Source organism: Neolamprologus brichardi, chromosome 9, assembly GCF_056152115.1.
Source record: "Neolamprologus brichardi isolate AB-2024 chromosome 9, ASM5615211v1, whole genome shotgun sequence".
NCBI lineage: Eukaryota > Metazoa > Chordata > Actinopteri > Cichliformes > Cichlidae > Neolamprologus > Neolamprologus brichardi.
In genome coordinates, this window is record NC_142112.1 from 37666048 (window position 1) to 37692627 (window position 26580).

The 26580-nt window shown below is 43.7% G+C and overlaps 3 protein-coding genes across 8 annotated transcripts in view; all 3 read right to left on the reverse strand.

Annotated features, from left to right (window-relative positions):
• Nucleotides 1-515: 515 nt before the first annotated feature.
• rpl22l1 (ribosomal protein L22-like 1) lies at nucleotides 516-2567 on the reverse strand. Its single transcript, XM_087845680.1, has 4 exons — nucleotides 2430-2567; nucleotides 1113-1223; nucleotides 799-920; nucleotides 516-716 (listed from the first exon to the last, which is right to left on the reverse strand). The coding sequence occupies exons 1-4, from the start codon at nucleotides 2436-2438 to the stop codon at nucleotides 572-574; spliced, it is 387 nt and encodes a 128-aa protein (XP_087701806.1). The 5' UTR covers nucleotides 2439-2567; the 3' UTR covers nucleotides 516-571.
• A 7780-nt stretch (nucleotides 2568-10347) lies between these two features.
• On the reverse strand, nucleotides 10348-19115 carry eif5a (eukaryotic translation initiation factor 5A). 2 transcript variants are annotated; one of them, XM_006807449.3, is made up of 5 exons: nucleotides 19034-19115; nucleotides 16732-16919; nucleotides 14267-14371; nucleotides 12243-12374; nucleotides 10348-11527 (listed from the first exon to the last, which is right to left on the reverse strand). In XM_006807449.3, the coding sequence occupies exons 2-5, from the start codon at nucleotides 16897-16899 to the stop codon at nucleotides 11462-11464; spliced, it is 471 nt and encodes a 156-aa protein (XP_006807512.1). In that variant the 5' UTR covers nucleotides 16900-16919; nucleotides 19034-19115; the 3' UTR covers nucleotides 10348-11461. The 2 variants fall into 2 exon arrangements, with proteins under 2 accessions (XP_006807512.1, XP_006807513.1); XM_006807450.3 differs by lacking the exon at nucleotides 19034-19115 and adding an exon at nucleotides 18674-18694.
• A 3984-nt stretch (nucleotides 19116-23099) lies between these two features.
• Nucleotides 23100-26580, reverse strand: part of tnikb (TRAF2 and NCK interacting kinase b) — a 76236-nt gene continuing 72755 nt past the window's right edge. For all 5 annotated transcript variants that reach the window (XM_087846570.1, XM_087846572.1, XM_087846571.1 and 2 more), the window contains one exon: nucleotides 23100-26567. In XM_087846570.1, coding sequence (XP_087702696.1) covers nucleotides 26484-26567 — 84 coding nt within the window. In that variant the 3' untranslated portion in view covers nucleotides 23100-26483. The remainder of the gene's footprint in view (nucleotides 26568-26580) is intronic.

Below are 26580 nucleotides of genomic sequence, written 5' to 3' on the forward strand. Positions count from 1 at the left end.
TTGGCTTCTCAGAATTTTGTTTGTTTTCTGATCCTAATAAAATGTTATTTTATTCATATTTTTACTTCCTTTGACAACTGTTAGAGTACACATTACATACTGTATGGTGACATGTTTTTTGTTTCTTCTTCACCAATTTTAAAAATTTTCACATTTTTTTTGTGAATGTTTCTGTGGCGGGGCGTGGCCTGCGGTGCCGTGCAGAGGAGGCGGACGCACCTGTACGGCATCCGCAATTACGCCCCGCTGAATTAAATATTGTATTGGGTCCTGTGGTTGTGGTTGTTGTGGTAATGTTGAGCCGGCAGCTGGAGAGCTGCAGCTCTGTGTGCGTTGTAAACAGCAACCAGCTAAGTATTAATAAACAGCATCAAAATGCCACTGGGTCTGCCGTGGTCGTTTACAGTTTCATAAAATCTACTCGCTCCATAAAACTGATAAACATGGTTTCATACACCAGAATGAAGCAGGACGCTGCAGGGTTGACTTTGTCAGACAAAAACACGACACAGAGATTTCTTTTCCACGTTTATTCTCCCGCTGACACACACACAGATGTGGCTGCAGCTGTTTACTCGTCTGCCTCAGACTCCTCGTCGTCCTGGCTGATCTGGAAGTATCGCAGCTCGTACGTCTCCTTGTTAGAGGCCACCACCCTCAGCCAGTCGCGCAGGTTGTTCTTCTTCAGGTACTTCTTTGTCAGGTACTTCAGATACCTGCAGAAGAACATTGACCATCAGAACCGTTTCCAGGAAGGTTCTCTGGTTTTTGTGCTTCTTGTGACACTTCTCGTTTTACCTTTTGGAGAACTGCTTCTCAGACGTCACGTTGATCTTGTTCTTCATGCGGCCGACCTGGACGATGTCGCCCAGATTCCCCGTCTTCCCGTTCACCTTGATCTTCTCTTTAAGGAAGGTCTCCTATTGGATAGAGCATAGTAACGCACTAGGGAAGAGAACCCTAGTAAATCTGGAGCTAGGGAAGGGCGCCCTAGTCCACAGATCGGGTCAGCTGCTTGCAAAAACCACCAAATTTACCCTTTAATAAATTAATTTGTCACTTTTGGGGGGCACGATTTGAACTGGATTTCTGCTACAGTAGTGAAGACTTACAAAGCTCGCAGAGTCCAGGATCCCATCCTCCACAGGGTGGGTCAGGTCCAGGGTGAACTTCCATGCAGCCCCCTTCTTGGACTTCTTACCAGCTGGCCTCTTCATTTTGATCTGTGAGAGAAGTCAATGTTTCACATGTTAACTTTACTAGAACACGCGTAAACTAACATAGTGAGCAAAGCTTATTGCTATAGCTGGTTTCCAAGGTAACAGTGGTGAAGTGATGTCACCACATGGTTCTTGAGAGTTATGCAAAGTCTGTTTCTTCAAATGACATCAGATAAATCTCTGGGTACCCGATGGTTAAAGAAAACAGATGACGAGGAGACCTGAAGCTAAATGCTAAAAATAAGTCAGAGAGCCGCTCGGTCAAACATAAACCCTTCAGTGCTGATGTTTAGTTTCAGTGTGTGAGGAGTTTCTGATGCTTTTGGTTGATGTTTGAATACAGAGTCATTAAAAACATTTAAAAGACGCATCGGTCTCAGGCTGTTTATTGGCTCGTGCTCTGTTGTGTGTGTTTCCAGTGAGGCTTTGAACGAGTCCCTAGTGTCATTTATTTTCCCAAAACAAATGTCTTGCGTTAAATATCTGATATTATGTCTGATATGGACTCAAGTCCTGGAAAAAAAAAAGGACATTCAATCTCTGCCAAATTCAGTCTTGTAGAAACCAGTTTTGCAGGTATGGGACTGACATTTTATTTAAAGCCTGTCATGTACAATGGATGTAATATATTCTTAACTGTGCGTGCTTTCAATTAAGACAAGTATTTTTCCTTTGGATTGGCAGGGAGTTTTTATTAAGTTATCATTATTTTACTCATGAGATTTGACATCTATGTTAGTTCCATGATTAGTGATCCCAAACACCAGTAATAACACCAAAGCTCAAGAACAAAATAGTTAATATGATAGACAATGTTCCTTATTTAGTGACAATAGACCAGGGAACATGACTTTAAGTTATGCCGAATTCACCACTGGATCCTAAAATACACAGATACTGGCCACAAACCCAAACCCGGTAGACTTCCAGGTATTAAAACTGTTTAAAAAAAACAAATTCGCGTTTTTCCCTGTGGAGTCTGGTCTGCAATCAGATTAATGAATGAGACACGTGTGACCAGGTGCTACGAGCTAATGCTAACGCGGCTAACTTGTTAGTTTTCTGGATGTAAATAAAGTTTTCTCGGTAGAGCTACCCGTCATTAACGATGGGTGCTTTTATGGGACTTGATCAAAGTGCCAGAGAAACAAAAAGGCGAAGAAACTCAGACCAAGTTAAGCAAAAACCGGACGAGCTGCCAGAACTTACCGGCGCCATGTTGAGAGCTCGGACGAGAAAGAACGCAGCGGAGGTGACGCAGCTGTGACGTCACGCGCGGCGCCCTACCAAATATGGTGAACGGGCTGGAAAAGCGCATGGATCAGGAAAATGGGTCGACTTAACGACCCGCGTGCCTGTTGACACAGCACAGCTCCAGCTGGAGCGAAAACCGTTTAATCTGCGCTTGGTTTACGTTTGTAACATGAAACAGCAACAGTTACATTCATGTGTCACCCGAGTTTACCCTGAAAACTAACAGTTTCACACTTTTTGACAGCTGTTGTTGCTGCGGAGCGTCTGTGAGCGAGGATGCAAGTCCAAAGGTCAACCCAGCCCCAAAACACCCTGATAATAAACCTGCTGAGTCCGTCAATCATTCACTGCCTCTTCACACACTCGGCCCTCTTCATTGAGCCACATTTCCACCACACACACACACACACACACAAACTTCCTCCCGATGAGTCAGAGAAACCATAACTGGTTCGATGGGTCCCATTTTTTCAGCCTTTGTGGTTTGAAGTCTGGCTCACTGTGCAGATATGTGGGCAAGTGAGTGATTCATCTTCACATGAGGCGCTGAGGCAGGGCGTGCCCGCCGCTGCTGCTGCTGCCGCCACTTCAACACAACAAAAGATGCTCAGCACTAAAGTAGAAGCAGGACGGGGCGTGATCAGGTGTTTTGATTCATTACCACCGTGCAGCTACAGTCATGTGTGCTCCCTCACGCCACCAACTAAAATGTTCTGATGTAAAATTATATTGGGTTTATAATCATTTACATGCAAAACAAAGTTGTTAAAACTTTTTATTTTACAATCCTCATCTGTTCATTCCTACATTTCAACTTCTCTGTATTTCAGTAACAGTAGGAAATATGAAACTCTTTACAGTGAGTGTGCAGCTCAGGCTCTGAGGATCCAGACGTCTGCAGGAAATCTCACAGTTCATGATGTGCTGGTTAGAAATGTGACATCACAATCAAACCGAAGCCAAAATCAGAACCTGCAACATTAGAAAGACACATATTTCCCATTACTTTCCTTAACATCCAAATGTCCTCCCGCACTAGAGCACTCTGTTACAAACACTCTGATTCATTTGCACATCCGAAACGCTTGGTACACATCACTCTGTGTGTGAAATGCATTCTGGGTCGATGATGTAAACCGATTGCACCCCAGAGATATTTTTAGCAGTTCTAGTGGTCAAAAAGTGTGTGTGTGTGTTTCAGGGGGGAATCTCTCACACACACAACCTCTTTTTGGTTGTAATTTCCAGTAAAAGGAAACCAGTGAAGGGACATTAGTCATGTGATCATCTCTCCTGATGCATTTTAGTCACGTTCCAGCATAAGAGACTTTCAGACGCTCTCTTATTCACGACGGGCCACCACAGCAGGAAGCTCCACGTTTGTTTTGTCAGGTTTTCGTGTTGGATGCCCTTCATGACACAATCCACAGGGCATCTGTGTCTCCTCCTAAATATGGAAACCACAACACTGTCTGATAGTAAGTAGACATGTCTTTAGAAAGTGTGAAAGAACCAGAAATATTAGATGCTCTCCTGCTGGGAAGTAAACCGTCTACTCTGAGAACCGTGTTTAGCCGTGTGAGCAGGAAACAGACGTAGATTTGATAAAGAAAGGTGGTGTGCATGATGGTGTATTAGTCATAAACTGATCATCTGATCCACACGCTGACCTCTTTGCTTATGTGATCCTCTTCGATGAGCATTTTCTCCTCAGTAAACGCTGAACTAAAGCTTCAGCTCCACAGATTAGGACCTGGGCTGCCTGTACCTTTGGCTCCTCCCACCTCGTGTCTGCAGGTCTTCTTACATCTGAGTCGTCTTTTTGCCACAGCTGACCTATAAAGCTGTTTTATAAATAAACTTTACCTACTTACAGCCCATCTGATGGACTTGAGCCCCCGTGACTGCTGCTTGTGCAGTGCAGTGTTTGCACTGTGCATGTTTGTGTTTGCAGGCAGAAGCTGCAGACGTTCGTCCGTTTCTTCCAGCTTTCTCTGTTCAGACGCGCTCTCAGCCGCTCATGCAGCTTCTTATCTGCTTATCTGCAGGTTGCATATGGTTCCATCACCCAACACGAGTATTACTAAACTGAACCTATTTAACTTTCCCTGCACCCATTTTACCAGAGCACGCCTGACAGGATCACCTCAGGTGTGAGCCAGGAGATCATGAACAGCCCATCGATGGTCAAGTCAGGACTACAGGAGTTGGTTTCAACTCACAGGGAAAATCTTCCATGTGAAAGGCAGCAACCTGCTCATTTAACATGTACCATCACCAAACCCAACCCTAAAACCCTGAAACAAAGAATTAGGAGGTTAACACACTCCTGTAGTTCAGTTCATTGCAAATGTGCAACATTTTAATCAATTTATATTCCAGTTTTCTTATTATTTCACTGGACTCTGAATGAATATGTTTACAGCCTGTTAGGCTACGTTCACTCTGCAGGTCTTAATGCTTAATTCCGATATTTTGATCAAATCCGATTGTTTTGTCTGCTCGTTCACACTACAAATAAAATGTGACAGCAAACGCGCTCTAGTGCGAACGCTCAAAGCGGCCGCATGCGCAAAAGATGACGTCACACACAACGCGCTCTGTTTAGACCCAGAGCAACAGTATTGTTTGACTGATGGCCCTTAATATAAAGACTTCGGACTTCACGTTTCCCAATTTTTGCTTTAAGTTATTTTGTTATTTACATAATAATGTAAATAACCTAATAATGATCCTTATTGCTGTTTTAGAGGAGCGCTGCTTCAAAGGATAGTTGCAGATTTCTGTCAGAATCTGCAGATTATACAGTACAAATAAAATGTTCACGTTCCTCCAACGTTGTCTTCTCAACAGTTTCACTGGATGGCCAGGAAGCGTTCGCGATGTCTTCTCCGGCGCTGATAATTGGCGTCTGTCTTGTGTCAGTGACGTAAAAGACGGATTTAATGCGACGTGACCATCAAACAGCAGCTTTCTAAAACATCAGATATGTATCGGATTCAGGACCACATACGAAAGTGACCCAGATCGGATTTGAAAATATTGGATTTGTGCCGTTCACACTGTCACACCATGATCGGATAGATGGGTCGCAGAGGGTCAAAGAAGTCGGATTTGATGCGCTTTCGCCTGCAGTGTGAACGTAGCCTTAGAAACACTGTTTTGGTCTGCGTGGATACGTTCATTAAAACAATGCAGGTGTTGATCTTTTAATAACTCATCCATCTGGGTGCTGTAAAGACATGATGGTAGGGGCGTGGCAGCTGAAGCAGGCCACAGCTGTCTGCAAGGCCTCACCTTAGCTAATCATAACCAAACTTCTCAACTGTTTTTTCACTGTTTTAGAGCATTTTTAATGCTGATATATAACGAGTAGTATGCTGTGGGGCTAGCAGGTACTGGAAAATAGTAATTACACTGTTGAAATAATGGATCCCGAGACCAGAAAACGCGTGCAGGTGATGTCAAAGTGGATGCATCCATCCTTCATATACAGTCTTAAATCTGTAACCCCTTTAGGGCAGATCGTACCATTATTCGCCTGCTAGGTCCGGTTTTTTGTGCATGTCCAACTTCAAAGAGACTCGACATTCCAACTCGTGCATGTGAACAGCAGTTACACGTCCTTCCACCCAAAAGCAGCATCACTACAGAACACCAGCATCAGCATTACTCAAAGGTAATGGTATGGTTCTTGGTTCTACCTGTTGGGTGTGGCAGCCAATCAGAAGAAAGCTGTGCTTAGACCACACATTCAGGGAAGTTTGCAATTTGAGGTCATACAGCTGAGTGTCTGCACAGACAGATTTCAGTGAGTTAAGCTGCTGCTTCCCTTTAAAGGTGCAACAAATGTAAACCGCTGTAACACCGCTCACTCACACGCCTGATTAAAATCCAGTCAGAAGATAAAATGAAGAAGTTTGTATTTTGTGTCTGAATTCTTCACACTGTTCAACATGTTTGAGTTTGTATCAACCGCAGCTTGAAAAACGTGTTTCCGTCCTGTCAGGCGGGACTTTTAACATTCGTGCAGCTCGTCATAGACGCCACTGCTAGGAAGCAGGATCTGGGCTCATCGAGGTAAACTAACATCACTATGGTAACTAATGCTGCAGACCTAACCTGGTCTGGAACAGGTTATGCACCACAATAGAGATGAACCAGTACGACGCCATCACCTACAACAAAACTCTTAACACACACACACAGTTTCTTCTGCAGCAGCTGTGACCAGTGTTCCCTCCAATGTTTCATGTGTCTGAGCGAACACACAAACTCCTGAGCGATCTCGTGGACCACTGTGAGCGACAGCAGACGTGTGCACTGTGGTCACGCCAGCATCGAATCATCCAAGTTACATGTTTATTAAAGTAATCAAATTACAGCATTTATGTTAGACTACTTTTAATTAACTGCTTTAGCCCACTTACAATGAGAAGAAATCTTGTTCCTGACCTGTAGCATGTTAACACTATTGGAAGTAAAAATAACTTGAACTCCAATTTTGAAAACACAACTTTCTTTTTTCTTGTTATAAAGCTCTGACTGTATCATGAGTCTGTGGTCTGGGAGAGAGTCTGTAACTCTGTCTGCAAAATACAGTAAATAATGACCAATGTTGGGCAAATAATTATATAGTTACTTCTTCAAAAAAGTTACTCAGTTATGGAAACAACAAAGTGTTTTGCAGCTGTTTACCTAAAAATGCAGCCAAGGCGTTTTTTTAAATAAACATTTCAAACTATTTACAGAACAATCAGCTGTTCTGCATCAAATCTGATGCTACACAAATTATTTGTGCCACTCCAAAAACTAATTTCTGTCCACTATGAGATGAAGGAGAACAACAGCCTGATACCTGCAGGCCTGACAGCAGCAGATGTGTCACTGCTGTAACACCTGTAACATTCAGCAGTCGCCTCATTGTTCTGACACACACAACAACACTATTGACTACACTACACACTAACTACACACTAACTACACAAGATTTGCACTAAACGTCGCAAATCTCTCACATCTCAAACACGCCGTCACTCCTAAAACTTCCCCCTCCCTAAACAACTAAATGCCATGTTGCCATATCAGTTTTTGATTGGTCGACATGGTACATTTTTCCACCAATAGGAAAGGGTGGGGTTTTGGTGTCGTCTTTGCTCACAGGCTTTCCAGCGTTTTCCTTATAAAACGCAGTTTTTACCGTTTCTTCCCGCAGTAAATATAAACAACGACAGTATTCAAGAAGAAAAACAAACATTGCAGATATTTTATCATAACTCTGGTTTTACGGCCGATCAACACAATTTAAAAACTGGTATAAAGTCCACACTTTTCCCGTCAGTTGTTCCGTCTGTCCTGCTCACATCTCCAATGGTTGTACACGTTGTCATTAACGTGGCTTCACTCCACATCAGCCGCTTTGCTAAAACACCGGTGTCGGCACATAAGGACGCTGTGATAGCCTGTCAATGTTGATTAGCTGCGTTTATACGAATGTGAATCGCATCATTGACTGGACTTGGGATAATGTGGCATCGTTCCCATACGGGAGCAGCCAGTCACTGACTAACACTGCAAAACAGAATTGTTAAAGTTTTTACTTTAACTTCGATTCAGGTTAGATTTTTTTTGTGGCAGCAGCGCGCAGCTTAGAGGGAACGCTGGCTGTGACTAAACTTCATATTCAGTCAGCACTGATCAGACGCAGCAAAGTCTCTTTCGTGTTGATGTGCTTATCAGACTGATTAACTCTGACGTAGCTTATTGATGAGTTTGGGGTAAGAAAAGCCAGACAACAGAAGATAACGCCGGTATTTCAAACTACTGCTCCTTCCGATCACTCTTCACATCTATAACAGGAGCCGTGAAGCAGAACATCAAGGATGATTGAAAACGATCATTTGGTGGTCCTTTGCTGCTCCCTGATACAGCGCAGTGCTACACTACACCCTGCAGGAAAATATCTTCCTCCTTCATTAGGGTCGTGGGATTTACTGCCGAGGATCTGCAGGCTTCCATAAACATTCCTGCTACTGTTTTCACTTCAAATCTTTCCCAAACATCTTTACAGGGAGACAGCTGCAACGTTTCAGACTGAATGAATCAGCTGGTGGAGAGAAAGGATTCTTCTGATGCAACATTTGTCCAAGTTCAAAAACAACAGAAGTGATCCACTGTAAACATGGTCAGCTCATAGGCTGTATCCCAATTCAGGGTCTGCAGCCGTAAAGGCCGCATTTTAAGGCCGATTACGTCACAGCGACGCGACGAAGGCTGTCCCAATCCGAAGGCTGCTCGAAATGCGTCCTTCATTTCCCTGAATTTTAAGGACGTGGCGGTGTAGACTTCGTGGCCCAACATATCCCAGAATGCATAGCGCGGCGGTGGGTGTGGATAATTTTGCTGAAAAAAAAAAACAGCGGATGAGGGGCACCGAAGAGTAAACTTTAAGTAAGTACTGAATATTATGTCACTTATTTATGTGCAAATGTTTAATAACGAAGAACATTAAAACATTACTGTTGGCCACATGTCGGCAAAGTTATGTGACATTAGTGACGTTTGTACTAACTTGGTTTTAAAGCCTTTACTTTAAAATATACGCCGTTCAATAGCTGAGCTTAATCAGAGAATGATCAAAGCTCATGTAGAAACAAACAAACAAATGAACAAAAGATTTTCTCCTTCATTTCTGTCAAACAAAGCTGTATGAAAGGTTTCCAGCTGTTAGTATCATGGTTGCTAGGCAACCGGGGCAGCGCGACGGAGGCTAGACCGTCCCATTTCACAAGCCTCGCACTTCCAGCCTTAGCGGTCTTTAAGTACGCGGCCCTTGAGGATCGTTGAGGCTGCAGACCCTGAATTGGGATACAGCCATTGAATCTTACCTAAAAAGAAGCCCCACCCACCTCTTGCTCAGTCAGTTCTGCTTACAGTGGGCAGCCAATCAGGAATCAATTTTCATATTTTATTAGTCCCAGAGGTCTTCATGACCACACCCCAGCTGACTTACTATCAGAAATACGTACCCAACAGCCTCAGGAAGCCGTCTTTAGTTGGCTTCAGGACCCAGCTGGACTCGAGGGTCTGGAACAGCCTGCTGGATGAAATCAGGCGAGTGGAGGCACTCGTTTCCTTCAAGTCGCATCTTTAAATTAGTCGTTTGGTACTGGGCCGCGAGAGTTGAGGCTCAGGTGTGAAATATATGGTTTTCAGGGCTTTTAGCGTTATTTTGTTATCGTTAACTCAGTTTTCCTTGGTCTTTTCACGTGCTATGAATAAATCTTTTTTGGTACCGGTACTAGTTTTATTTTGTTGTATTTATCCGCGACACCTTAAAGATTTTTTTCTGCAACATTTCTCACTATAGTTTGATTCTGCTGCTCGTGTGAAGTAATTTGTAAGGTGGGTTTTGTGTAGTGCTGTATAAAAAGTGTTACTGGGATCATCATAGAATAAAGCTGCCTCAATGAGGTCAAGTTACAGAGCTGCATCAAGGAAAGCTCCCAAAGCATTTCTCCGCAGTTGAACTAATTTTCCTACTTTGATTAAATCAAACAGAGCTTCATCTTAGCTCAACATTAACTAAACCCATGAGTTTGTAGTTTCACAGAAGAGTGAAACGGCACCAATAAAGGGCGGAGTCAGTGAGAACACCACTCTTATGTTCATATCTGTTGGAGGTTATCATTTAGATCGACATCAGTGGGTCCAGAAATAAAAACAAGGAGCTGGAATTGAGCCGTGAGCAGTGTTTAGTATTTTTAAGCATATAAATGACAAAATAAGGACTTTGAAATACATGAAAAGCAGCCGCTCACCCACCTCTGAGACCATAAAACACTTGAGACAGAAAACCACACATCGGTTGCAGTTTTTCTCCATTTGTTTCATCGTTTTTATTTTGCCATCTCCAGTCAGGTGACAAAGGCCTCGAGTGAACAAAAAAAGTTTGCAACTCTACCACCCTCCCCAACCCGATCGAGTCCCTCAAAAAAAGAAACACACACCTCACTGCAAACCGCCTCCCACATTTCGGAGGCCCACGCTGCCACACGCTCACGCCCTCTTAAAAACGAAACGACACTCCTCTTTTTTTGTATTTGGGGGATGGCCCCGATGGACGAGAGGTGCGAGTGCACGGGACCCTCACGCCCCCTCAAACTTCTACACAGACAAGAGACTGGCATCACGAGGGTTAATCACTGAAGTTTCTGTTCTTTTTCTTTTTTCTCTTTAAGGGAGGGGGGAAAGGGAGAAAAGAAATCTTGGTTTTAGAGCTTTGACATGCTGGGGTGGACCTCGAGTGCTCTTTACGTGCCGGCCACCACCGATCCCCCGATCAGGAGAGGGGAAATAAAAATAAAAGGGACCTAGTCGCACTCAAAGGCCATGCTGGAAAGCGGTATGGCTGCTAGAGGGGCGACCTAATCCAGAATTCAGTATCTACAGGGGCAACCCTCCCTCCCTCCCACGGCTTTAACTCAAAACCAGCCCCTCCCCGACCCCCTGATCCCCTTCCCTCTAAAAGGCTTTAAACCTGCTGTATTCAATCTAAAGAATATAAAAAAATAATCATACAAAAGCTGAATCCCGCTGTTATTTCAACATTCAGGAATGTGAGTGGCAAAACCAACACGTCTGAAGGCAAACAGAATAAGCAGGAATTGAGCGACTGATCGTGGTTGTTGTTGTTTTGAAGTCGTTTTATATAAAGTTGCCAAACAAAACCTCAGTGATCAGGCAGAGGACCACGCAGCGAGCTGCGGTGGAACAATCCCAACAGCAAATGGAAAGAGAAACCAAAAGGAGGAGGAGCGGGGGGGGGGGGGGAAATAAAAGATCAATGATGAGAGAGAGAGAGAGATCACAACAGAATGATTGAGGTTGTCTGTGAAGGCCGACGCTTTGGTGACAGAACCAATGAGAATGCAAGAGACTGGTTGTGGGTGGTGCTTGTTGTCCGGGCAGCAAAGTCTATCAACTCCTTATTTGCTGGCCAAGACCTTGGTAGCGACAGCACATTCCTCCCCCATGGCAGCGATCACGGTGACCTGCGGAGCACAGACACACAAACAACGTGTTCAAGTCAATCATCTGAAACGTTACACGTCTCGCCCTCCTCGCCATCTCCACCCTCTGCTCCCGGGTCAGGACTCCCAACCCCGCCTGCCTCCAGCGACATGGACGTTTGTCTGTGAAGGTTCTCAGGCATCCAGCTCATCCTAGTCCAGGGGTGGGCAACTCCAGGCCTCGAGGGCCGGAGTCCTGCAGGTTTTAGATCTCACCCTGGGTCAACACACCTGAATCACATGATGAGTTCGTTACCAGGCCTCTGGAGAACTTCAGGACATGAGGAGCTAATTTAGCCGTTTAAATCAGCTGTGTTGGTTCAAGGACACATAAAACCTGCAGGGACACAGACCCTCGAGGCCTGGAGTTGTCCACCCCTGGACTAGTCTAAGGAGCTTCTCGGATGAGGTGAAACGTCTTCAAGCAGCTCAAAGAAGTCCAGACGCTTTTCTTTCCAAGCTCCTTAGACTACATGGAAGTTTAACTGCCCGCTTAATCAATTTATGACCCAAAAACAAGGTTGTTGTTTTTAATACTTATGACAAACTGTTTCACAGCCCAGGAATTAGCCAACACCATTGTTCTTTAGACAGATTCAGTACCAAGTCACTGTGACAGCTAAAACGGGGCTTCAGGTCAGGGCTGACAAATATGAATTACATGAAAATTAATTTAACTGCTCGAGACTAAACTCACCATGAATTCTTCACCCGCCTCGAACTTTGACTCGATTTCCTTGCCGACTTCATTGTCGGGGACGCGCAGGTCCTCTCTGATGTCGCCGTTGTCGCTCATCAGGGACATATAGTTCTCGTTGATGTTAACCAACTGCGGAAAAACAAAAAGACATCACTGATCACATCTGCACAGACCTCAAGCTGGTCAAATAAAAACATGTGAGCCACAGTCTCCAGTCTGTCCACAGTTTAAAGTTTCTGAGTCCCAAATGATGTTTAGATCCCTGTTCCTGAAGGTATTCCAGCTGCACATGTAACACAAAGGAAAACTATCCACAATGTAATAAACATTTTAATGTAGCGACTTTCAGCACAAGTTTAATGTTAGTTTGTTTGTTTTCAGCCAGAAAATGATGCGAAGTAAATTTCTAGCCATGTCTGAATCTCAGAAATCTGTAAACTTCATATTTAACAAGCTGGGCTGGATTGACATATTTCTAAGTAGCTTTTTATTTATTCAAGGGTAAACTGTTCATATGACCTCTTTAAGCTAAAGCCAAGCCTTTCTAACCATAAAAGTCTCTTAAATCATTGAAATCTAAGTTTTTAAAGCCAAACCCGAGTTTTGTTAACAATCCAATTATACCAAATTATTCTGACACTAAACGTAGTGGATGATCATGTGTGATCGCCTCCTGAGACCAGGAAAACCCCAGCAGTGCCCAAAAATCCTTACTGAGAGGATTTGGCCATTTTCCAAGCCACAGATGAAGGAAAGTTAAACTAGAGATTTTCTTTAATGATGCAAGTGTTATTAATGTGAAGCGTACAGGAGAGAGAAGCTTTACTTTTTATTTAGGTGAACCAGCTGTGCTCAGTTTGGTTTTGGTGTCATATGCAGAAGTCTTACAGCTAACAAGCCCACAGCACAAAGTAAAGACCAGCACTTCACACTCACTGAAAACTAAAGTGAAAATAAATCTAAGTCCATCCTGATACAGACGACTGTAGAATGAACGAACACTTAAACCCAAACGATCACGTTTGTCTCTGACACAAACAACTTTACGTGACTGCAGCTACGTCCCACCTGAGCCGCAGCACTTCTCACACTTTAAGACACACCAGAGTGAAAACACACCTGTACACATCTGCAGTCAGTCACCTGGAACATAAATGCTAATTATACACCATCAGGTTAAAGCAGCTGTGGTAGCACATCTGTAACCTGACAGTTTAACTGTTTGCTCTGCATGAGAAATGTATCCATGCAAAGTGTACTGAGGTACATTAAATATTATTCAGACTCTTTGTGCCGTTTCCATAGAAATGTGTTCATTTGCAAACTCAGCATGTTGGATGCTGGGCCGAATATCCCACAACTTGATAAAAATGTAAAGGTAGTGAGCAAAAGAAGGACAGTATAGAAACTTTTACTGGCTCAGAAACACACAAGACCATAACCAGTTACACTTTATTTCAAATTCTATCTGCACTGTGGTAACGACCTGGAACCAGGTGTAACTAAACAGGTGTAACTAGCTGCGTGCAGCAAGCCGTAGGTTACTCAGGGTTCATCTCAGCTGCACCGCTTCACAGACGAACCCAACTTTTGACACCCGAGTGGTCACATCTTTATTTTAGCAGATATCTGAGCTGTTCATGTAAAGACGCCCATTTCTTGAAGCTTACGGCTCATTTTCTCCAACATGAATGTTAGTAATTGGATTATTTGCAGGCTTATGAGTGGAAATGTTTCCTTCCATTCGAACATTAAAACATCTACAGGGACGATGAGGTTAAGCAGCACATGTTCTGTTGTTATCCGAACATTTCTCCGACTATAAAACAAACTTCCAGTCCGGTTTCTGGAGTGACTGATTCACACAACAAAAAAGACGCCCTGTGAATATTTCCACCTGCTGACTCACTGTTGGGAGGCAACCCAACAGAACCCAAACACACCAGATGACGCAGCCGCTCCGTCACCACCAGCTCAACCACCGTGTAGCCTTTCTAACAGAGTCAGCTGACAGGAAGTACCTGATAGTCTATCCTCTTGATGGAGGGAACATCCATGTTGTGGGTGGAGGGGCACATATCTTCATACTTCTTGTTGGTGAAGATGTCGATGCCAACCAGGTTAACCTGAAGGGAAGACGAGGAATTCACAAGTGTTTAAACAAAGGAAACAGGAGCCACTGAAAGCAGCACAGCAACTGATCAACCTGCCAGTGTCACGCATCAGCCCGGGGACTCAAACGTCAATAATGCCTAAAAACAGAAACCTCAGCCCACTGTCCGACACTCTGCGTTACCATTTCAGCTTAACCACATATTCTTTTTTATGAGGGGCTATTTTGGTTTACTTAAATCTCAAGTTACACCAATTCAAAGTGTGCATGAAAAATCATCTTTGGTCCCAAGTGTTCGTCCTTCCATCAGTCCTGAAAGTTTGCACTTAACTAAAAAATGCAATTAAATCTGCTGCTCCTGCAATCAGCTGCAAAATTTAACTTTTTTTGCCCTCACTGAGTTGATTCACAGTGACATTAAACACTGTGCAGGCTACAAGTGCCCAGCTTGATCACTACCAGCCTTTATTTGGCTCAATGAGAGCTTCTGTTTCAGGTCTGCTTAGTTTTAAAGTGCATTTCATGTACAGTGATGCTTATTGTGCATTTTCACTGTCACTGCTCGGTGCAACAACCGACTGTGCTGCCATCTATCTTTAGATTCTTAGAGTCACATCATCCTGATGGAAGTAAACGTTTAATTAGATTTAAGATCTAAATCTTTACGAGCTGAAATGGAACGTTCAATAAAAAGGTCGTTCAATTTTGCCAACTCTGGATTTTCCTGCAAACACAAACAGATTTTAGGTCATTGAAAGAAGAGTCAGAGACTGATTTAAAAACAGAACTTTTAAGAGTGAGCTTTAGTTTAATCTAGCATCCAATTTATTTGTTTCATTCATCTAAGGCAGCGGTCCCCAACCCCCGGGCCTCGGACCGGTACCGGTCCGTGAGTCGTTTGGTACCGGGCCGCGAGAGTTGAGGCTCAGGTGTGAAATGTAGTTTTCAGGGTTTTTATCGGTTTTCAGCGTTATTTTGTTATCGTTTTTATCGTTTACTCTGTTTTCCTGGGTCTTTTCACGTGTGTTATGAATAAATCTTCTTTTTTCGGTACCAGTACTAGTTTTATTTTGTTGTATTTATCCGCGACACCTTAAAGGCCGGTCCGTGAAAATATTGTCGGGCATAAACCGGTCCGTGGAGCAAAAAAGGTTGGAGACCGCTGATATAAGACACAAAGTGATGAAAAATAAAAATTTCACATATTAAAATATCCGAGTTTGTCTAAGATAAACAAGATTTTGTGGTTTACCAAATATCCACTGCAGCTTTACACTCCATTCATTTTCAATTACTTAACACTTGTTTCAAATTTTGGATTTCTCCCTAAAGCTTCTGACAGGTTTACAAAGTTGGGCTGTAGTTACTCAAACTTAAATGAAAACGGTCAGAAATCAGAAAAACCGACCAACGTCTGAAGTCTTTGCTGTAACTGAAACCTGGCTGCACAGAAGGCCGCTTCAGTCAGAAAACCCCCAGATAATTATTGGATTTAATTTTGTTAGTACTAAGATGGAGATTACCATCATGTTAATATAAATCAACCAATAAAAAGGTCAGAAGGCATCTTCAACGGGACTCAAATCTAAGGACTACATTTGTCCCATTTTGTGGTCGTGGAACACTAAACTGAAAAACTTCATTTTCCCCCATTTTTATCATGACTGAGTCCCATGTGAGGGCAAAGTACACACAGGAACACTGTGGGTGAAGATAAGAAGGCCTTGCTTTAGTAAAGCAACACTTCATACAGTTTGGATCAGACAGGTTTGAAACCTGAGAGCCTCAAAATCCAGGCCGAGCCTCAGGTCTCTGCTCCAAAACTTTATTTTAAACTTTCCAGCTTACAGTCAAAGGAGCTTGCAAAGAAAAGCGTCTGGACTTCTTTAAGTTACTTGAAGACGTTTCACCTCTCATCCGAGAAGCTTCTTCAGTTCTAAGGTCAAATGGTGGAGAGTCCCAGATATAAACCTAGTGGGAGTGTCCCCCCACAGAGGGACAAAAGGACCCCCTGATGATCCTCTAATCGCCTGAGCCACTAGGTTTAAATCTGTGACTCTCCACCATTTGACCTTAGAACTGAAGAAGCTTCTCGGATGAAGGTGAAACGTCTTCAAGCAACTTAAAGAAGTCCAGACGCTTTTCTTTGAAGCTCCTTTGACTACGATGACCTGGATGACTGAGAACCTTCACAGACATCTTTCCAGCTTACAGCAGTCCTCCACCTGAAAGCTCTCAGCCTCTGTCTGGTCTTTACTCTGTGCATTGTCCTGTTTCATGTTCACCGTCCCCCTTTTCTGTCCTGATTAATGCTCCTTACCATGCAGTATAAAATGATCTGAAATAAAAGGACTAAACAGCTCCTGAGTTTACCTTAGCATGTCCGTGCTTGCCGGTCTTGGAGGTGGACATCTCCACAATTTTGCAGGGACGACCCTTCAGCACCACGTAGCCGTTCTTACGCAGAGCAGAGCACTGCATGGGGTAGGTGGCGGAGGCGCCAGACTCACCAGTCTGGAAATCGAGATCGGGATCTGCCATGGTGCGATGGGTCTGGGGCGCTGGTGGAGACAGTTACACATCACTCACCCCGAAATCAAGCACAGAAATTTATATCTACAGACTTCCACACTAAGCAGTCACGGGGTTAGGTTCTCGTGGACAAAGACATGGCATTAACATGACAGCGAGCAAAAATCAGAAGGTAACCTGACCTAGTCAAGTGTAAACTTGAAACAGAAACGTTCAATACACCTCTTACATCTGTCCAAATGCATCCTGATTTCAAAGCTTTTGGTGTAAAGTGTTACGGGGGAAAAAACCCTGTAAAATGACCCAGTAATTATTACACTTTTATACATTTGCCAAATTGTGGTTAAATTACAACAGTTTTGGCATCCCTGACCCTGGTCAAATATAATAGTTCTGTACATAGAGGATTTAAAGCGTCGGCGTTGGTGTTTTCACAGTAGTTAATGAGGGAAAACATGAATCTCATGACAGTTGTCAACAGCAGCCTGATGTAGATCGAGTCCTGTGAATTAAATGTTTGCAAAGCACTAAACTAACTCACCTAGACACTGATTACACTACCTTACTATTGACTGGTGTCATTTGGCACTATATAAATAAAATTGCAATGAAATATTTCTTAACTTAAAAACAACTTAGATCTCTGCAAATTTCTGGGATTGTCAAAATTTTAACGAGTTTAATGCTTGCTGGAAAAACATTGATTCTACTTCAACTCAGCTAAAGTTTAAGGAGTTTCATAATATTTCAACATGCCTGATTGTGGCTTTGATTTTGACCCAATGTAAACCACAGCCCCCGACTGCTTCCCCATCTTTAAAGGGTTGAAACACTACCTTGGGCATACATTGATTAAAAACAAGCAATTCAATACAGCCTTGTTTAATATATTAACATTAACACCAAAGAAAAAGCAAATTTGTTTTTTTTGCTGTAAACATTGCAATTTGTAAAAATTATGCAAAAAATAAATAAAGTGTTTCTACTTTAATAAATCTGCTATGCTCGGCTGAGTTTTGAGCCACTTTAACAGTTTTCTTTCCTGCTTTGATTTAGACTACCGCAGCCTTTTCCTGGGCCCCACGGAGCTCTCTGCTACTTTTAGGTAGATATCGCGAGATTTCTATTGTAAAATAAATAAATAACTAAATGAATAAAGGTGCAGTCCTCTTGATCTGCTGGGAAATTAATTTGAGTGTGATCCGAATAATACATTTTAAATATCCAATTTGAAAAAGAAAACAAAAAACAAAACCCTAAGCTACGCCGAAACGTGGACGTCGCCACCCCGGTCGACACGAGGCTGGACGGCTGCGCCACTTCTCAATCTGCCGCAGCAGTTTTATCGCAAATGTTAGCAAGCCCAGTGGCTGCATGAAGTTCAAAGTCAAAATTCACTCGCAGCCACTTCTTCGCCCCATCGGTGCCACATAAATAAATTAAAGGTTAATCTTTTAATGATCAGAAGTTAAGCTGGCTCAGAGTTTACAAATGTAACGTAGCGCTGTGAAGACAGCAGAGAATAGTGCATCAAACGCTAAAATTAGCACGTATTATTCTGGATGTTTTGGTTTATAACCATTTATTGTAACGCTATCGGGACAGGATTTCGATGCCGCGAGATTTGCGGCTGGCCAACGTGCGCTGCTGTTTCACAAACACCAAGTCCCGTTATCCGAGCTAACGCGCTGCTAGCGGCGGCTAACCGAGCTAGCCGTCCATTCAGCTCGGTCCAAATAAAGGCGCGGATTAATCTCGGATCGACAGCGGACCGGGTACAAACCATCAGTCTGTTTTTTCCTGATCGGCCCGCCGGGTCGTCGGTTAACAGTGCGGGTTTTAACCGCGAACCGAAGACACGAGCGTTAGCGCGGAGAATGACAAGCAGCTTCCACGGAGCGCGCCGCCGAAGGCCGCATGTCCCTTTGATTCAGCATGCTAGCGCTAGTCGGAACATGGACACCCACACCCTACCCTGCCACCGACTACATCCACCGGGAAACCGACTAACTACTCCCTCGGCATCTCAAACCAGTACATGACTACTTTAATACCTCTGAAATCGTTAATGGGTCACCTAAAAACCGCTAAAGTCCACCGTTTATCCCCCCCAAGGCAGCAACACGCGCCATGCCACACTTACCTTCCAAGAAAAAGAGGACCTAAAGTGCGCATGCGCGGCCAACTTGACTGCAGCATCCGTAGAGGAAGAAAGGAGGGGAGGGGCGTTTATGTGTTCCGGTAGCAGCCAGGCAGAAAGGGATGCCAAGTCTGAGGCAAACATGGCAACCCGGGTCGATTACCACGGCCAAGAGAATACAAAAATACTAATTTTTAAAAAATCCTGGTAATGTACTTACACAATAATATGGATTAGATTTAGGTTGGCTAATATTTTGTTAAACACAAGGTATTTATTTCTAATACTTAATATTGGGCATGAGTTCTTTTTATTACAACAAATGTGATGTACAGAGCTTTAGTAGCTACAGAGGGATAAAGTTGATGAGTCATACCATGACGATATGGGAGAGTTACTGAAGGTAGGTTAAGAAAAAAGGTAACGATCAGATCAGCAGAATAGCTGCATGCATGTCTGAGGGTGGTGCAGGGCACTGAGACAGTGGGGAGGTGTGCTGCAGAAGTGACAGGCCTGGTTTGAGTCCCTACATGTTTGCAGTGATGGTGGACAGACTGACAGATAAGGTCTGTCAGGAGGCTCTGTGGACTATGGTATTGCAGATGACATTGTGAGCTGTAGTGACAGCAGGGAGCACGTGGCAGAGAGGCATTGGTGAGAAAAGGGATGAAAATCAGAAGAAAAAAGACATTTATGAATGACAGGGAGATCGGTGTAGCAGTGAGGCTGCAAGGAGCTGAGGTAGTGAAGATATATGAGTTTAAATACCTGAGGTCAACCAGCCAAAGCAATGGACAGTGAATAAGAGAGTGCAGGCAGAGTCGAGTGGATGCAGATGTTTATTTGTGACAGAAGGATAGCAGCAAGACTGAAAGGGAAGGTTTTCAAGATGGTAGTGATGCCTGCTGTGACGTATGAATTGGACACAGTGGTACTGACAACAAAAACAGGAGGAAGAGCTGAAGATGTTAATTAAAAACATCAGAGGAACAGCTCAGGTTGAGAAGCAAGGCTGTGATGTTTGGACATGTGTAGAGGAAGGACTGGGGTTATAATGGACAGAGGATGATGAAGATGGAACTAGCGGAAAGGAGGAAGAGCTCACCTCAAAGAAGGTTCATGGATGTAGTGGAGGAAGACATGCAGAACATTGGTGAGGTGTTTTGATGAACCTTAATAAACTGCTCCTAGATATTTACATCACCTAGTGGCAAGAATAAATCGCCATTAGGCGATCATGACATTCATATTGTATAACATAGAATTAGTGAATTTTCTCTAACGCCTCCTAGTGGCAAAACTCCTTCCATCTTCTTAGGACACTCCTCACTCCTTAGTACATTTAATACTAATTTAAAGTACTGATAAATATGTAAAGATCCTTTTACTCTGTAGACGCTATAAAGTTTAAGGTCTCCATCCATTAGTTTGGCTTTAACCATATGTTGCTCCAACATAACACATTCAGCATTAATGGTGCCCTCACAGTTAGCCGAGAAACGTGTACTAATGCCCCGATCCCATCAGGGGTACTGGCTGTGTGTGATGATGTCCTCTTTAATTCTTTGTGTGTGGTACGTTTCTGAAACTTTGTTATTTTTGTTTTTCGTAGTCACTTGGATGAGTGGCAGAACGTTTCTCCTGCTGAAAACGTTACATCCAGATGAACAGAATCAACGTTTTGGGATTTCCTTACCTGGATTGAGCATGCATTAAGACGTTACATGGTAGAGTGTGAACATAATGTGCAGATGCACTGAGCTTTGGTCACTCTTGGTGGTTCTCTGCAGTTTCCCTGAAGCCCATGCAGTGACCAGCTCAGTGTTTGATGGATAAAGGAACATGCATGTGTCTACAGTTAAAAAGTATTTGGCTACTTCCTGATTTATTTATTTTAATCTATTTTGCACATTTGTCACACTTAAACATTCCTGATAAAACAAATGTTAACGTTAGTCAGAGAGGTGCAGTCCTCCTGATCTGCTGCCCAATTGCCTCTTAAACTGGTTGTGCCTCCCTCACCAGTAAAAACTGCAAACAATTGTTTGTGATAATGGACAACAAGTGTTTCACATCACTGTGGAGGAACTTTGGCCCACTCTTCTTTGAAGAAATGTTTTAATTCAGCCACACTGGAGGATATTCCAGGATGAATGGGATGTTTAAGGTCATCCCAAAGGATCAGCTTTAAGTCTGGACTTTGACTCGGCCAATCCAAAACCTTCATTTAGTTTTTTGAGCCATTCAGAGCTGGACCCACTGGTGTGATTTTGACCATAACCAACCTGCTCTTCATCTTGACAGCCTGACTGATAGTGGGACATTCTTCTTCAGGAATGTCGACTCAGATTGTCACCACAAAGGCGGCAGCTTTTTCCCCAATTAGGTGTTACGATGTTTTCAGATGACTCTTGTTCTTTAAACGTTCCTTTTAGCTCTACTCCCATTTCTTCAAGATGTTTTACTTTTTGGTCAGTGGAAATAAAAATGTGTTCTTTATAACTTGCCTTGTTAAATAAAGCTTACACTGAATAACAACACCATCTGGTACAAATTGGTATTACCCTAAAGTACAGCCTTACCACATTCAGTTATCTTTTTAACAACATACATGGATGTTTCGTACATAAAGTCAATTTTTCCAGACTGCTTTGAATATATAGGAAGGCAACAATAACTTAATTAAGGAGTTGTTACAACCAGGGTGTGCAGAAGAGCATAAAGCTTGCAGCAGATGTGCAACAGCAGCAGAAGACCACGCCAGTTGAGCCTCCTGTCACCTAAGAACAACCTGAGGTTACAGATCACACAGGCTCACTAAACGTTAGCCACAGAAGCAAAAATGTTGCCTGGTCTGCAACATTCAGATGGGGGAAGAAAGGTAATTTAACTGACTTTGAATGTGGCATGGTTGTGGGGGTCATGAAATAATGGCTCCATCCTGCCTTGTATCAGCGGATTCAGGTTGGTGGTGGTGTGAGGGATCGTTTGTCGGCACACTTTGGACTGCATGGATTTCCGTCATGGATGTGGAGCCAACAAATCTGCAGCAACTGTGTGATGCTTTCATCTCAATAGTATCTCGCTCTGAACTGGAGATTGCTATACATGCATTTATTTCGCCACGCTTGGATTATTGTAATTCGCTGTTTATGTGTCTAAGAAAAAAAGTTCTCTGGATCGTCTGCAGGTTGTGCAAAACGCTGCAGCGAGGCTTTTGACAAAATCCTGCAAGTACTCACATGTGACACCGTTGTTATCTCAGTTACACTGGGTTCCTGTTAAATTTAGAGTCGATTTTAAGATCCTGGTCTTGACCTACAGAGCTGTGCACGGACTGGCACCAGCCTACATCTTTGATCTGCTACAGCCCGATGTCCCCAGCAGGTCTTTGAGGTCATCTGATCAGGGCTTACTTGCTATAAAACATACTAAGAGGAGGACTAAGGGTGATAGAGCTTTTGCCACTGTGGTCCCGAGACTGTGGGGCGACCGTGGCTCAGGGGGTTGGGAAGCGCATCTGTAACCGGAAGGTCGCCGGTTCGATCCCTGGCCTCTCTGTCCTGGTCGTTGTGTCCTTGGGCAAGACACTTCACCCTACCGCCTACTGGTGTTGGCCAGAGGGGCCGATGGCGCAATATGGCAGCCTCGCTTCTGTCAGTCTGCCCCAGGGCAGCTGTGGCTACAACTGTAGCTGCCTCCACAGGTGTGTGAGAGTGAATGAATAGTGGCATTGTAAAGCGCTTTGGGTGCCTTGAAAAGCGCTATATAAATCCAATCCATTATTATTATAAATAAAAATTTATTTATTATTTATTATGGAACAAAATCTCTGAGGAATGTTTCCAGGACTGTTTGTGAATCTGTGCTGCAGCCTGTAGAAACACTGGGACTAAAACAAACGAGTGTTTTTCCTATTAGCTCTAACGTCCAGTCTTTGTCTCACTCAAACATAGCAGCTAAATTCATTAGAACACCTAATATGACCAAAAATATTTGGGCAGTTTTGATTGGCCAGAAGCTGCCGTGTGACTCGTCTGAATAAAGAGAGCGGGTCAGGTGTGTTTGCTGTACAAGGAGAGGACATTTATTGTAGAATTCCCAACACCACAGATGCGTGTTACCAGGTCGAGGTTGTCTTTTGATTGATTCCAGTGATTCAGACGGGGTGAAAACTCACATGCATGTCACGCACCTGTGCACACACCTGCTCACCTCCACGCACGCGCACACACACACGCACTCACGCACACTCAGAGGCTAACAATCGTACATATGTTCACAGTCTTGATACGTACAAAAATTGAAATACAAATACAAATAATACCACAATAAAAACATTGTACTGTTTGATTTTTTTTAGAAATTCTTATAGCTATGTTCTCTATTCTGTAGAAAGACAACTATGCTTTAATAAGTGAACATTATTTTTTTGTCTTTCTCTAAAATGATCAGTAGGATATCATCATCATAACGAAAAGTCTTACAGTATATATCTCTTTTTTTTAATCTATGGTTTCTCAAGCTGACCCTGCCTCCTGACCTTTATTCACAGGGTGCTGCTAACATCCTGCACATGTAAAAGGCTTCAGCTGGCGCCATCACTCGCCCCCTCCACCATCTCTTTTAAAAACAGCAAAAGAAGATCAAGTAAAGGACGGAGCAGCTTCCTTCTATAAACACAAGCGCGTGCACTCAGCGAAGGCTCAACTCCAGCCTTTAAGACGACGCTCCCGCTCGCTCTTCACCAGCTGCACTCTGGAAACGACCGTGAACATAAAGACTTTAATGGTAAACGTGTGATCCTCCAGTGTGCAGTTCAGTAGAGAAAAGCCCAGCTGTTGTTTTCAGCTCAGAGATTTAGGGTACACAGTCAGACGTCCCCCGCCCCACCGCGTATTGCCTCAAATTTACAACTCATAACAAGTAACGGCGGGTGAAAAAACATGAATGCCGTCATGCAAAAACTAAATAAAGGCAAATGAATTATGGAGAGAAAAATCCAAACTAAACTTTTGAGTTTAGTCCCCCTAAAGCGTAGACAGATTCACAAAGGGATGAGAAAAGAAAAGAAAGGATAAAAAGCTAGACTGTCATTATTTTCTTTGTCTGTCCTTAACATCAAAGTGAGTATTTACACAAGTGCACACACACAGAGCAGCGTGGACAGACACGAGTAAAAACTTCCAGAAGGTGGCGCCTACTCTACAGCTGAGTTCTTCCTGTGAGAAAACGACGGGAATACTTTATTATTGTGTTGCTGTTGCAGCAATGGTACAATATCTACAACCTCCCCCCCCCTGCTGGGAACAAACCGGGACAAAGCAGCCGGCTGTGCGGCAGCGCCGCGACGCTCGCTGCTCGTCTCAACTATTTCAGCCTCCGACGGGGAAGAACAGCAGCAGCGTCAGTGTTCACACTGTGAGAAACGCCGTCTGCGCGGCCTCGTGGTTTCCTGCTGGAACAAAGAGCTACATCGGTCTGAGACAAAACGTTTAACCGCCGTCAAACTGCCATCGTTATCGGCGTGACAACAAGCAGCTTATCCTCACTAAGCCTGGGTGTTTTCAAATTTCAACACACACGTTTGTTGGTTTTTGGAAGCACCGATTCAGCTTCTTCCAGCTCCCATATAACACACAGCTTTGGCTTTGCAGGTTTGGATCTGCAGGTAGCGACAGAGTCCAGTGTTAAATTCATAACATGTGTTAGCCACTGTGAGGAAGAGCCTTCATGTTTGAGTCTTTCCTCCATAAAGATGACATCTGACGTCCTCCCCTGTATCCTTAACAACGAGTCCTGATGTGGTTTGATCACCATTGAAAAGGTTCTTTGTTTTTCAACCCAGAACCTGCCGATACAGCTCTAGTAAGCTGCAGAGGCCACAGTGATGCACACCCAGTGGTGTTGCTGCTCAGATAAGAGATAACATCCAAGGGGGACAGCGTCAGGGCAACCACTCAGACGTTGCTCTCTTCGGTTCATAGAACGTGTGCTGAATGGGTATAAATTACTAAAAACATAAAAATTATTACTAATAAGCTCAGTGTGAGCGTCTATTTTGCCTTTCATATTTTGTCTCATAAGAAAACATGAAAGTCGTGACAAGGCGAACTGTTTTTGTCACGTTCATGGACACAAACTGTCAGGTTATTTTTATGAGCCCAGACTGATGAAAGTAAGGGTTAAAAAGGGGTTAGATGTGTAACTGATTAATAGAAAGCTTTGAGACTGTGTTAGTCATTTAACCTCCTAAGACCTGAACTCTTCCACAGCAGCATTTTTAATTTCTCTCTGATATTTGGGCTGATTGGGTCCTGATGATTATTTAAACACAGAATTACCAGATTTTTTTTTTTTACCTGATTTTTGTTTCTAAGAAAAATCAGAGCCACATATGAGGATATTTGTTTAAATTTCGATTCAACAGTGGCAGTATAACGTCCTCGTAAGTGGATATCAGGCCCTTGTAGAGCAAAATTGAGTATTTTGGTCTAAATAACCCAAAATGTGGACGCCAGGTCCTATGAGGTTAAGGTCACACTAATTCTCTTTCCACTGCGTCATTCAGATCTCTTCCTCTGCTTTTGAGAAACTAACAAAACAATTTCTCTCTGAGGATTTTTTAAGTTCTTCTAAAATTTGAAAGATTCTGCAAAAATGTTCAGCGATTCGCTTTTGGCTATAAATAAATCTTTGTCACGATCTCTGTTCTTTTAACACTACCTTAAATAAACACCATCTGTGCGCAGCCCTCTCACTTCTCACTGAGTCAAACGTGCATCGAGACAAAGGAAGGCGATTATTATTATTTCCGAGGGACTCGTTTGTCTCAGCAGAAACTTAAAGGCAGCCAGAAACCACGTTGTGTGCAGGTGACGAAACATTCTCACGATTGTCGACGTTCACTTGGTGGCAAATCCACGAAACTGTCAGATTCAGCAGGCTTAGTGTGGACGTTCATGCTTCTAACCTAATTTAATCACAGTATAAGAAGCAGCAGCTTTCACTGTAACACGCCAAACCACCTGCCGCCGCGCCCGCAGCGTGAACACTGCTGTAATGTAAAGTCACTGATGTGCTACACTTGGAACCTCTGCAGCTCCTCATCGATCGAACGGGGAGGTCGAAGGCTACTCGGCATGTCCGCGTCAGCCGTCGGCCTGCAGGGGAGGAGGAGGCGTCGTCCGCCGACAGCACGAGGAGTCACCTTTGCTCAGCAGGCAGTGACGCCATCCGCGGGGGCTCTGTAGTGCCCCCTGCAGCTGGAGGGGGGGTGTGTGTGGGGTGGGCACACTCCTGCAGTTTCCTCCTGATGCTCAATTGTCCGTTTATCCACAAACACACGCACGCACACACATTTACGCACACATACGCCGTCCTCCTGTCGTCCCTCAGTGGCCAATGTTCAGGGTGAAGAAAACAAGGGTTGCGGGTCCAAGAGGTGGAAGGGTTACCAGTTCATCATGGAGCTTCTGTTGAGGGTCATGAAGAAGACTTGACTGCTGCCTCCAGAACGCACCGAGGCGAAGAAGACCTGCGGGGAGAGG

Excerpts from the sequence above, each read along its gene's own strand:
- rpl22l1 (XM_087845680.1), bottom strand. Across the intron at positions 921-1,112 it reads TCCTGGACTCTGCGAGCTTT|GAGACCTTCCTTAAAGAGAA; the intron begins GTAAGTCTTCAC and ends TCTATCCAATAG. Across the intron at positions 717-798 it reads GAGAAGCAGTTCTCCAAAAG|GTATCTGAAGTACCTGACAA; the intron begins GTAAAACGAGAA and ends GTTCTTCTGCAG.
- eif5a (XM_006807449.3), bottom strand. The coding sequence starts at position 16,899 with ATGGCAGATCCCGATCTCGATTTCCAGACTGGTGAGTCTGGCGCCTCC. Across the intron at positions 14,372-16,731 it reads GCAAGCACGGACATGCTAAG|GTTAACCTGGTTGGCATCGA; the intron begins GTAAACTCAGGA and ends TCTTCCCTTCAG. Across the intron at positions 12,375-14,266 it reads TCAAGAGGATAGACTATCAG|TTGGTTAACATCAACGAGAA; the intron begins GTACTTCCTGTC and ends GTTTTTCCGCAG.